The following is a 13320-nucleotide window of genomic DNA, read 5'->3' on the forward strand; positions in this document are numbered from 1 at the left end:
TACCAAAGTCAGCCTTGTCTATTTTAGCTAGCATTGGTTCTCCAAGATCTGTTAGATATCCTTTGCATCACTTACTTCTTGACCCTTTCAGCTGAATTTAAGTCAGTCTGTACTTGACTCATGACAGTAGTAACAAGTGTTCTAAGCTGAGTTAGCATGAGCTAGCTCACAGATTCTTAGCCTTCAGCTCACACATTTTTGTCTTAGGAAGGTTAACCCGAGAGTACAATAATTAATGCAGTAGCTCACAACTTTAATGCCAGTTGCTGACAAAGTAGAATTTTTGCTCACAAGACTCTGAAACTTGGAATATTGGTATTAACCCTTTTCCTTAAATATCTCTGAGCAAGTCTAGATTAATAGTTATAAAGCAGCCCCCACCAGCTTCTGCCCCTTCCCAACCAAACACCGATCACAACCTAGCAAACTGAATACAGTATCGATTTCCCAACAGTAAACCTTACTTATACAGTCGGTGGGCGAGACTGCCGTCCAAGGGTGTGGCCAAACGCTCAGGGTCTCGCGCGAGAAGGCTGAGCATTGGCCAACCGCAGCTCCGCTTTTGTCTGACGTTAGCGACCCCGCAGCCGGATTGGTAGCTGAGAAAAAGGAGGGTGGGGATGGAGCGTTCACTTGCGGAAGTGTGTTGTAGTTGGCGCGTGATTTCAAAAGCGACGGTTGGGAGAGTTTGATTTCCCGTCCTCCTTTGGGTGAGGCTGCGCGTGGCGGAGACCTGGCGGGGGTGGTTGCTATGGCAACCGCTCCTACCCCTGGCGTTAGGCAGGGTAGATCTAGGTGCCGGCGGTTGCCATGGCGGCCGTTAGTGAGACCTCTTGGAGACTACGAGAAGAAAAGCCTGGTTCTTTAGTGGGAAGGAGTGACTTTCTGGAAGTTGCCTTGCTGGGGGGTGTACAAGTAAGAGAACAACCCGCACTCCCAGGGGAAGGCTCTTGGGGGTCAATGTTTTTGCAGGTGAGATAGAGGCTGCCTGGGGGCCAACCGGGTGAACATCGGGTGGCCGTTGAGAGCCAGAGAGCTGCGTAGAATTTGGACTGGGGCTCAACTGACTTGGTTGCAAATCCCTTCTGCCTTGAAGTTTAGTGAAGACTCTTAAACATGTCACACTCTCTGCCTAACCCACCTCGTAGGGTTGTTGTGATTGAGGATGAAATGAAGGAAGGAGCCGTGAATGCTGCCCTAAACTCCCCGGTGCAATTGGTAAATTTCAGGCAAAGTTGTTTTCTGCATGGTAAGCTTTTGTTAAAGATGCTGAGTAGGATTCTGATTAGACGTGCTTAGGACTGCTCTGTCATTAGTGGTGCGTTACTGTGTCTGAGTTGTTGGCTTGTATATCAATGCCCTCTTGAACCTGCGCTTGTATATTGTGCAGAGGCTGTATCTAAGTTCTGGCTTTAAAAGTTCCCTGTGCCTGGGATGCTACCCTCCAAGAAACAGCAGTTGCAGCATTGTTGCTGGAGGGCCAGCGGAAAGTTGCCTGTTTGTGAAAATGTGCGACCTCTGTCAGCAGCAGCAAGGTGGAAGGTGTTAGCAGAGAGAAATCAGCCTGTGGCGCCTGTTGGGGCTTGGGTGGAGAGTGCCCCAGAAGATACAGAGCAAGAGGAAAGCCTAGCTTTTGTGAGTACTAAGAAAAGATGTTTTGCTTTTACTGCAGTGTTCAGAACATCAGTGTATCTGAACAAACACAGCAATGGAGCCACCTTATACTGTCTCATCTCACTGGCCCTTCTCACCCAGTACTGGCCACTGCATCTGTTATCAGCTCTCTAGAGCCTCGGCCAGAGAGAACTATTTCTTAGCCCTCTAATATTAACTGGAAATTCTAAGGATTAAATTTTAGCTGTCCAGATTAGCTGAATTTTGATATCTGGAATGATTAGCAGTTCCTCATATGTATGAGCTGAGCTATTCTTTTACATTCAATGTATTATGTACCCGTTTGGGGGGGGAGGGGGCTTTCCCCTGAAATTTAGCTTACAGGTGTTGGTTTATTTCCATAATATACTAATAGGTAAATCTGCAAAGCTGATATGTGTACTGAATATTTCTTAATAGTTGAAGCATAGCTGATTTGTTTAAAGTTCTAACATGCACTTGATTTTAAAAAGTAAGTATCTTGCCGAATCAGACCAAGGTCTGCCTAATCCACTGCTCTTTGTGGGAGTTCCCGCAGCCCACTGGGTAGTCCATCAGAAACCTGCCTGTGGCTCACTGTTGGATTGTGGTCCATTTTCTGTTCATTCCTGGTATAATCAAACCTCCAAGAGATGTTTATGATGGATCAGGGTCAGTAGACTGAAGCTCAATCCAGACAAGACTGAGGTGCTACTGATCAGTGACAAGTTAGCCTGTCCTGGAGGGGGTGCACTCTCTTTGAAGGAACAGATTCATGGCTTGAGGGTACTGTTGGATGACTACAATTTGAGGGCCAGATTTCTTCTGCGGCACATATTGCTTTTTTGTGAGTTTAGCTAATACAGTAGCTACAGTTGTTCCTCAGAAATTGTGACCTGGCTATGGTGAGCCATGCTTTGATTATATTCAGGTTAGATTACTGTAAAGTCTAGAAATTTCAGCTCATCCAAAATGCCAGCAACTCAGTTATTGTCAGGAGCAGGATATATCACTTCAGTGCGGCAAGATCTACATTGGCTGCTCATATGTTTCCAGGCACAATTCTGAATGACCCCTAAGAAAGACCTAAATAGCTTGGGGCCAGCCCATATAGTCCAGTGGGCCAGTTCAAGTCTGCCTCACAAGCCCCTCTCTCTGCCACTGCCTTCAGAGGCAAGGCAAGTGGTAAGCAGAGAAAGGGCTTTTACAGTAATAGCAGCACCTTGCTTAAGAAACGCTCTTTCCCTTGAGACTCACCTCAATACTATTTAAAGGAGAAGAGACTGGATTTATACCCTGCCCTTCACTCAGAGTCTCAGAGCAGTTTACAGTCCTTTCTCTTCCCCTCTCCATAAGAGACACCTGTGAGGTAGGTGGGGCTGGGACAGCTCTTTTGAGAATTGCTCTTGAGAGAACTTGTGACTGATCTAAGGTCACATCAGCAGCTGCATGTGGAAGAGTGGGGAATCAAACCCTGTTCTCCCAGATTAGAGTCCACACTCTTAACCACGACACCAAACTGGCTCTCTATTAAACACTATTTTAGTCTAGAAACTTATTTTAAACTGTTATTGACTGTTTTTATGGTCTATGTATTTATGCTGGGCTTTGGGCTTTCTTGATGCTGGATTTTAATTAACATCTTTTAAGGTTTTGTGTTTATTATTTGTAGTTTGTATGCTGTTTTAAGCAGGTTCCTGGAGAAGAAGCATAATTTTTTTCTAAATGAAGTCTTTTTTTCTTTCTTTTAAGACTTCAGCAGCTGTAATTGAAGAGGAATACAAAGAGCAACAAAAGGAAAAAGAGATGGTTTTGAAACGCTTTCAAGAAGAGGTCAAACACAGAGTGAACCAGTATGTTAAGCAGAGAAAAAAACAGCATCTTCAAAAATCATTTGAAGCAGTAAGCCAACATTTCCTAATTTCCAGATCTGCTTCTCTTTACTGCACATGTATGACCTTTCCTTGAAAGGCCAGCTAATCAAATGTAGAGCCATAGTGGAGAAAATGACAATAGATGTGCTTGGTTTTGCTCCTCTTCCAGTGCTCAATATATATATATTTTTCATCCTGCAGGCTCAAAAAGAAGGCTGTGTTGTGATAGGATTTTCTGATTCAGCACTGCAGCTGACCCCCAAGAAAAACACATGTTTATTCAGACGCAACACAAATTCTGCCATTTGCAGTTCTACTGGTGGGCAGCAACTCAGTAACATGCAACAGCGGGGAGGAGAAATGCAAGAAGCACAGTTCTTAGAACAAGCCCAAAGTGTGAGTGTCTGCCTTTAGTAAAGGTGGTGAGAACTTTGTCTGCGATCTCAGCAATACTATACTGCTGTCTTCCAGGCTCAGAACACAGGAGCGATAATTGGCAAATGTGTTTTCTCCCATAAAATTGTGTTTTATGTGCATGTTCTGTAGATATCACAGGTTCTTTCCTATAGAATGTTTTTCAGAGATGATCTTTAAAAAATTGTTTTTGCTATGAGCCATCTAAGGCCTCTCCCCTTCCTTTTTGGAAAGGTGTGATACAAACATTTATCTAAATGAAGTGAACATTTTACTTTGGCAGGTGAGAAAAACAGTGCAGCAGGTCCGTCTCAGGCTGGCTTCCTGCAAGACTGTGTCAGAAGGAGAACCTTCAGAACTGCCAGGAGGTTCCTGGGGCAACCATCCCAGCACACAGGTGAGTTCTGGAGGAAAAGCTGAGTTATTTTACTATGTTCTGCCAGTGTTCCTTTACAGTTTATCTCTTTAGAATAGCATTAGGTTGTCTCTATGATTAAGAAACAAAGGAAGTAAACCCCAACACTAATAGAATTACTGGAAATTCTGTTAACGAAATTCTGCAATAAGCAATGGAGAATACAATTAGAAAAGAAAATAGCAGTTAAGAGCCAGGTAAAACGCTATCTCCAGATGTCTGAGAAAATAAAAATGTTTCTACCTGTTGCCAAAATTCTTAAGGGTGGTGCAAGGCAAATAAATGCAGGAATGAAATTTCATAGGCAAGGTGCCACCCATAGGAAATGTTCTGTGTCTTGTGGCCACCAATTTTGCTTTTGAAGAAGGGGCACAGAGTTTGGCCTCTAACAGTGATCTTAGTAACCAGGCAGACTTTGAGGCAAGTCTTACTTGCTTGACCAGCTGTAAAGCATGATCTATGATGCACTTCTAAGCATACAGACAGGGAAGCAGTCCCATTGAACCCACTGAGACTTCCTTCCAAACTAAACATTTTTCAGATCAGTCTCTTAGAACAAGATGAGTTTTTGGTGTTGAGTCAAAATGCTTCTTGCTGTTACTGCTTACGCTACTTCACAGTATTCTTTAATAGCTATCATGTTAGATTCTATGATGAACTCTGTTTTTGTAAGGTACTCTTCCGTAGCTTTTTGTCAGAACAATAAATGGAAGACTGATTGGCATATCAGTGCTACAGTGTTGCAAAAGAATGTTGAAGCAGATATTTCATGAGAAACTCTGCTGGGCAAATGGAAGCTGACTAATCTGACATGCTACCAGGAGAATAACTGCTTTGCTTGCCTGACTGATTACATCCTTAAATGCATACAAGGGGGTGTTGTTGCTATCCAGCTGATCTTCTATAAAAAAAAATATCACCACAGTCTTCTAGGGAAAAAATGGAGCTTATAAATAACTTCTCCTTCACACCTACTTAATCAGGAAGATCTCTCCTTTAGCTTTACAGCAGGTGGTTTGTGGAACTAGAGAGGCTGTGATTACATTCTCTCACTGCTGCTGAACTGTTCAAATATAGAGGTGTCACCTCCTGAGTTTCAGCCCCTCAGATTTACTTTCAGCTTTCTTGCTGTGCTTCAAGACATTCTGCTGCACTATTCTTCTGTGATGTTGAGCTAGATAGTCTGCAGAGAATTTCAGCAATGGAAGAATAAAATGGATCCTACCTTTTCCATAATTTCAGTTTAATTAAGTAGTAGGAGCCTAGATGAATATTTTGAAAGCCTTAACTTCAATCAACTTGCTGGTTAAAATAAGAGCTGTTAAAAATATCTTTGTCTAAGTAGTGAGTATCTTTGTTTAAGTAGTGATGCTGTCTGAGAGTACAAGGCATGTGCTGTTCTTAACTATAGATTCTATGAATGTTAACACTTAGCTAGACATGCAGTTCCATCTTAAGAATACTTCCTGGAAGTAAGCCTCATTCAATAGACTTGCTTAGGATTGCTGTCAAGTTCACATGGTCCACTTATATGATGCCAGATTTGTTGGCCAGAAGACTGGAGGCAGCAAATATCCCCATCTTCAAGAATGGGGAAAAGGACGATCCAGGTAATACTGACCCATCAGTCTGGACAAGCTTTAGAACAAATCATTAATCAGTCCTTGAACTTTTAGAAAATATGGCTGTGATTACTAAGAGCCAGCATGGGTTTCTCAAGAAAAAATCATGTCAGACTAAACTTATCTCCTTTTTTTGAGAAAGTTACTACCTTGCTGGAATAGGGGAATCTGTAGTTTATCTTGATTTCAGTAAGGCTTTTGATAAGGTTCCACATACTATTTTTGTTGAAAGTTGGTAAAATGTGGTTTGGATCTTGTTACGGTTCGATGGATCTGTAACTGGTTGACAGATCACATCCAAAGAGTACTTGTGAATGCTTCCTCATCCTCTTGGAGAGGAGTGACAAGTGGAGTGCCTCAAGGATCTGTCCTGGGACCTGTTTTGTTTAACATCTTTATAAATGATTTGGATGAAGGAATAGAGGGAATGCTGCAGATGATACTAAATTAGGAGGTGATGCAAATACAGTACAAGATAGAGACAGGATGATCTTGACAGGCTGGAAAATGGGGCTAAAACAAATAAAATGAATTTTAATAGGGATAAATGTAAAGTTCTGCATTTTGGTAGGAAAAATCAAATGCATCATAATACGATGGGGGAGACTTGTCTTGGCATTAGTATCATAGGACTTAGGGGTCTTAGTGGACCATACACTGAATATGAGTCAGCAGTGTGATGCAGTAGCTAAAAAGGCAAATTCAACTTTGGGCTGTATCAACGGAAGTATAGTGCCCAGATCATGTGAAGTGATGGTATCACTTTACTCTTCTCTGGTTAGACTTCACATAGAATACTGTGTTCAGTTTTGGGCACCACAATTTAAGAAGGATACAGACAATCTACAATGTGTCCAGAGGAGGGCAATGAAGATGGTGAGGGGTCTGGAGACCAAGTCCTATGAGGAAAGACTGAAGGAGCCAGGTATGTTTTGCCTGGAGAGGAGAAGATTGAGAAGTGATACTATTACAATCTTCAAGTACTTGTCATATAGAGGAGGGTGCAGAATTGTTTTCTATTGCCCCAGAAGGTCAGACGAGAACCAACCGGTTGAAATTAAATCAAGCGTTTCCAGCTAAACATTAAGAAGAACTTTCTGACAGAGCAGTTCCTCAGTGGAACAGGCTTCCTTGGAAGGTGGTGAGCTCACCTTCCATGGAGATTTTTAAAGAGAGGCTAGATGGCCATCTGACAGCAATGCTGATTCTGTGAATTAGGCAGATAATGAGAAGGAGGGCAGGAAAAGGGTGTGTGTGGGGGAGGTATCTGAAGTTCCTGCATTTTTCAGGGGGCTGGACTAGATGACCTTGGACGTCCCTTCCAACTCTATGATTATATGATCTTACAATGCATGATCTAGTTTACAGCATTAAGTAATCAGGTGAAAAGATAGATTAAAAGCTGCAAATGTTATGTGGTAATTATAGTTGATGAACGTGCCCTTAAGAAAATGAAGCCTTCTCAGTCTGAAAATGTAGGAAGGTACAATTAAATTTGACAGTGGTACTACAACTGAGGTCAAACCTGTAGGCTAGGGTAGCAGGGACTGGGGACTTAAAGTATAGCATAGGTGGGAATAGGATAGCTGTGTGGTTCGTTCCCATGCACACTTCCCTTCTCTGCAGACAGTTTTTTAAAAATAACTGTTCTTAACAGGGGAGGGGGAGCGAGCAGGGGTTACCTTTGGTCTTGGAACCCTACTGAGACAGGCATGAAGACCTATAAACAAAATAACTTCCTCCTTCGTACTTCATAGGGATTTGTTAAGAGCCTGATGTTCCATGCAGAAGCCTTGGGTGTTTGTGTATGTGTCATAGGAAGCCCCAAATTGGTTCTTTGTTTTACAGTCCTGATCTCCAACAACCATCATTGCTGTTCTGTTAACATGAAAAACTTGATTTGAAATACTACTTTTTTTTTTCTTTAGAAGGCAAAATCCAACACAACGACTGCAGTAAATACAGGCGAGGGTCATACCAGTGAGTTTCCTCTGGTGGGATACCATGATCTTCCAGCAGAACTGCAAGAGCAGGAAATTCAGGAAGGTGGCAAGGGCTGCTACTATACAATACAGATTGGAAAAGTAAGCCTTCTCTGATACCACACTTGTTCTTATTTAAGGTTAATACGTTGGAAGAATAATTGGTTTCTTTACATCTGATGTGACAATAATGGAAAGTGAGTTTTTATTTTACAGTTTCTAACATTAAGCTGCTTTCTGTACTTTCAGTTCAAATGGTAGCTGGGGGTACAAAGGAGTAATTTTTAACAAGTTATCAGGTTCCTAACAAATCCTGATAAAGTTTGAAGGAATCTTTTACAACAAAACATGGGTGGGTAAAGAGAGCCAAACCATCACCATTGTTCTTTTTTTTCCTGCCTTTTAAGAAAGACAAGGCAGAATAGCATTTTTTCCTCCACCACCCCAACCATCTTAGGCTGGAAATTGTGTAGACTGTTTTTATGTGCATATATACACATCATTCTTTCTCTTTCCTCTCCAGTCTATAACTTAGTGAATCAATTCTGCTCTCTGCCACCCTCCTTCCGTCTCAATGTCTCTCTCTCTCTCTATCCCTACCGCCTGAGATAAAGACCTGGAACCCTTTATGGCATCTCCTTCCCACCAGATATTTGATAGGCTGAGGCTCCTGACAGGGCCTATTAATAATTAGAAATACATACACAGTATATTGGAGTCATTATGTGCCATATGTTTTCTGTAATGTTTTAGTAACTTGTTAATAAAAAGATTGTATAGCAATATTTCTTTGTGAAATACCTTGTTCATCTTTTTTATTCACAATTCATTTATGAAGTAATTCAGTCTTTACACACACATCTATGACACTTATCTTTGGCTTGCTTGTGCTTATGGTAGTTGTGAAAAATACATGATTTGTTTCTTTATTCTGGCTCATTATATAAAACCAGGTGAAATTTAAAGAAAAACCCTATGTACTGCAAGTTAAACCTCATTGCAAGCCTCTTAATATTATACTTCAAAGCAATACTTCCCCTAAACTGTGGAGTCTTGTGAGCAAAAATTCTGCTTCGTGAGCTACTGGCATTAAAGTTGTAAGCTGCTGCATAAATTAGTTTGCTCTGTGGCCATTTTTCCTAAGCTAAGACAGGCTAGAAAACTGAATTAGCTCACTCTATCTCATCTTAGAGGGAAAACTGCTTCAAAGGTGCTCAAATTTGTTACTTCCTCTGTTTCCTTCTTGCAGATCAGTAGTGACATAATGACAGGTGCCACCTCAGCTGTTGGTGCTGAAACCCAAGCTGCTGTGGTCCTATGGCCTGGAATAGAGAAAGAAGAATCAAAGAAAGAGGTATGGAATCCTAGATAAAATCACATAGCAAATGGGTTTCTACGGGGAAAGACTGTGGCGACTGCTGGTGTGATTCTTTGGCTTGGTTCAACATCCTAACACTATGCTGCAGTTTCTCATTTTGAGAGCAAGCTTGGAATGAGCTTTGGGATCCCTCTTCCTCCTCTCATGAGAACATATGAAGCTGCCAGATCGCGAACTGATCATCAACTTTATCTGAACTGATAAACTGTATTTGTGCTTACATTGCAAAGTGGGAACAAGCCATTATTTTCCAGTTGTGATGAAAGACAAACAACACAGACCAGGGATTTGCTTATTAGCTTGCTGTGGGTGAATGGAGGAAGAACTGCATGAGCAATCATCACCTTGTGGTAAAACATGGTTTGGCATTTAGATCTACCTTGGTTCATACTATTTTGCTGCTTCCTATGAAGGTGGTAGTAAACTTGTAAGGCTGAAAGTTGTGGGGTCAAGGGGGCAAAGAATGCACCACATGCATAAAGTTACTGAAGCTGCCAGTTGTAGCTTAAACAGCAAAAGCAAACATCTCAAATAGTGCTGTGGGTGTATAGCAGGGGTGGGGAACCTTTGTCCAGAGGGCTGTATACGGCCCTTGAGGTCACTTGGTGTGGCCCTCAGGGATTGCTGGACTGAACCGAGCCATGTGTCAGCCTCCCTGGGGCTTGGCTGGCCAGCGAGGATCGTGGGGCCCAACCACACTGTGCAGCCTCCCTAGGGCCAGGCAGGGATCACGAGGCCCTGATGTACTGTGCGGCAGCCTCCCTGGGACCTGGCTGGCCAGCCAGAATTGCTGCAGGGCCTTAAAAAAGTTACTGTCACAGTTCAATTTGCACGTGATTATCCCAGATGGTGTGGCCTAATATGCTATTATTAGGGGATGTGGTCTAATATACTACTGAGTTCCTGCTGGGCTTTTTCTGCAAAAAAGCCCTGGACATAAGCATTTGCCTAGGGCTGCGTGTGTGTGTGTGTGTGTGTGTGTGTGTGTTCCAGGTTAGGCTCTCCCCATGTGACCAAATAGAAAAACAATTATTTGCATTAATTTTGCTGGCCTGAATCATTCTCCCTCGGTGGAGCACTGTTTTTTAAGTTGATAATTTTTTATGGCCCACGAATGATGTTATAAATATCCATATGGCCCTTGGCAGAAAAAAGGTTCCCCATCCCTGGTGTATAGCTAAAGAGATGTTGGAAGGGGCAGCTTGCAGGATGGCTGCTGACTAATGGCAGGATTCTCAGTTAAGCAGGGAAGTGCCAGATTTCCCAGGTATGATTAATCTGTTTCCTAAGCAATTCAAAAATGGCATTGCTAAACTACTGTGTGTAACTTCGCTACATTTTTAGAAGGATGGTTTCTCTCTGATCAGTCTCATAAAATGTCTCCAGTCCATCGAATAAATTGGCAATGCGAAGTAAAAGGGCATTGATGCACTTGGTTCTGCACTTCAGACGGGCGTGACTACTTAGTACAGGCTTTTGATTCTTTTAATCACAAGTAGAATTGAGAGGAAACCGGACCTTTGAATTGTGCATCTTGCCTAAATGGGATTATAAGCAAAGGAATGGCCAGCAGAGGGAAGTGTCTTCTTCTGGAGGTTCGGGTTATTTTAACTGCTGCAATAAATGATAACTACATAACTGCAGCAAGTAGCCTATTTGAGCTCTAAAAATACTCTTCTGGTGATGGAACATAGAAAGTATCAAGCACTAACAAGATCATATAAGATCATAAAAGTGTAGTATGATCTTATGTAAGGGGTACTCCAAGTATAAAACTGCAAAAAAAACCTAGGAAACTTACACAAAATATTCCTAGATTCTAGATTGATTCAGCCAGGAGTGACACAAATGCTTACTTTCTTGGCTCCCTACTTCTCTGCACACCATCCAGTAGGTGATGCTTTTCAATATCCGTTCCAAGGTTTGCCCAATATTGCTGAGATTGTCCCTCTTTCCTATAGCGTCAAAACCAGTACCTGAGATACAGACGCCTCTTCATGGATATTGAAAGAGAACAAGTAAAGGAGCAGCAAAGGCAGAAGGAGTTGCAGAAGAAAATGGACAAGTACTTTGTTTCTTTAAAATATTAACCTACTGCCTCCTAACTTGTGGCTTTTGAGGCAATACAATATATTGCTGTCCTTTTTTGTCAGTTTATTTAGGATTGGGTTAACTGAATTCAAGGGCGTGGCACCAGTGCAAATTGTTTGTAGGAACTGAGCACTGTAGGGGAGAGTGTAATTTTTTTGCTGTTGATAGGGTGGTGATACGCTAGTAAATCACAAGAGTCAATTTAATAAGCTCGTATCTTTTCAGTCTGTCTTGCAAGCCATTTTTACAATGTTATTAGCTATGTCTTTGGTTTCTCACTTCATAGAGAAGCTTTAGTCAACTGCAGCAGTCAGGACAGTTTCATCAAGACTCCGTGAAGTAATCAACTTCTTAGAGTGTATCTGTGGTGGCCATTGGTTTCACTGCCCAGTCTGATGAATGTTGATTGTGTAAGCACAAGAACAGTATGTGACCTCTGATCTCATTTCTAATTGCAAAGGGGGAGTTAATGGAAAAGCAAGGAAGATCACCTTGTCATAAATGAATACTTAGATCAAAGGGAATTTGCATGATGAGGCTGTTACTTTTTAAAATTTCTTTGCTGGCTGCCCCCAGCAACGACCTCCTCCTCTCTCTTTCTAACATGAGTGAATTACCAAAATCTTATGAAAGGAAGGTTCAAATGACTGGGAGATAACCAAATGTGTGAGCGCCCATTTCAGTAGTGAATTTCTAATTCCCATTGGAGGCACTTGTAAATAAATAACTAAAATGAGCATTTGCTTAATGATTAGAAATGATTTGGGGTGATAATGTCTGGCTTATGCGGTGCTTGAACAGATCTTTGGTAGTTTTTCCTAATAACAGAAGTCATGTAATTAGACTGCTGCTATCAATTTAAAAAAAAAAAAAGAGCAGAACTTTTCAAATGAATTTAATGGCTTATATTTCTTATCACACATAAGGGGTTGGAAGAATCATTAGTTTCAGATATTACCCAAGGAACACGCACCAATATGTAGCAGTACTTTACAGGTGTGCATCCTAACAGATGTATGCTGTGGGTAACTGGCTGCAGAATTTTCCTTTCTGTGGGAGTGAGCTTTTTTATAATCTATGTAGTGTAAAGTTAACCTGGCATTGTTCCTATAGGTTTTTTTTATAGGAGAAAGTGTTACAAGGATGTAGTAAAATCTATTATAAATACTTCATCTGCAGAAAAACTACAAGGAGAGGGGGAAATGGATTGAAAAGACAGTCTTTGCTGCTAAGCAAATATGTTTTCCTTTTCTAGTACTTTTCCTTACAGTATACGAATAGGTTTTATTACAACTGCAATCTTCATTTCTTAAAATGAGGTCTGATAAATGGCTTTCTTGACAATTTCAATAAATTGTCCTTGACACATATTCAAGGCTTTTCCTGAGGGTTCAGCAGCATGACTGCAGGAGTTTTTATACTAACCCTAATAATGTAGGCTGGCGTTTCCCAAAGGCAGGGTCGCAACCTGGCACCAGGCCGCGGAGCCCTCAACGCCGGTCTGCGGGGCCTCCAGTCTCCTGGCCACCCCTCCCCCCGCCTTCCCCCACATCGGACCTCCCTTCGCTGGGTTGCGCGTCTCCGCAGGTCAATTTCATGCTGTGCAAAGCCCTTCCCCCGCAATGGGTGGGAAATTGGCACTGAGCTCATTACACGCTGGGCAGCAGGTCAAATGGACTGCGGCTGAAAAGGGCACATGGTTTAGCTTTAGTTTATTTACGATTTATATCCCGCCCTTCCCACCGAAGTGGCCATCCAGGAAGTGTCAGGGAGGGAGGAGCCATGCCAGGTCGAATGGACCGCGGCCAAAAAGGGCACATGGCTCCTTCCTCAGCACTTCCTTCCCATCCAGGAAGTGCCGGGGAGGGAGGAGCCATGTGCCCTTTTCAGCCACGGTCTGTTCGACCTGTGG

The 13320-nt window shown here is 42.2% G+C and overlaps 1 protein-coding gene across 2 annotated transcripts in view; it reads left to right on the plus strand.

The window, feature by feature from the left end:
- Positions 1–610: 610 nt before the first annotated feature.
- Positions 611–13320, plus strand: part of CCDC15 (coiled-coil domain containing 15) — a 30405-nt gene continuing 17695 nt past the window's right edge. Inside the window, exons 1-8 of one of the 2 annotated variants that reach the window (XM_060251344.1) lie at positions 611–710; positions 1391–1635; positions 3385–3534; positions 3708–3902; positions 4204–4317; positions 7886–8041; positions 9189–9293; positions 11279–11382. In XM_060251344.1, coding sequence (XP_060107327.1) covers positions 1435–1635; positions 3385–3534; positions 3708–3902; positions 4204–4317; positions 7886–8041; positions 9189–9293; positions 11279–11382 — 1025 coding nt within the window. In that variant the 5' untranslated portion in view covers positions 611–710; positions 1391–1434. Of the gene's footprint in view, positions 711–771; positions 1250–1390; positions 1636–3384; positions 3535–3707; positions 3903–4203; positions 4318–7885; positions 8042–9188; positions 9294–11278; positions 11383–13320 lie in introns of those variants that run through there. The other variant, XM_060251345.1, reaches the window with a different exon arrangement.

The sequence above is a fragment of the Heteronotia binoei genome, chromosome 12, assembly GCF_032191835.1.
Source record: "Heteronotia binoei isolate CCM8104 ecotype False Entrance Well chromosome 12, APGP_CSIRO_Hbin_v1, whole genome shotgun sequence".
In the NCBI taxonomy this organism is placed as follows: Eukaryota; Metazoa; Chordata; class Lepidosauria; order Squamata; family Gekkonidae; genus Heteronotia; species Heteronotia binoei.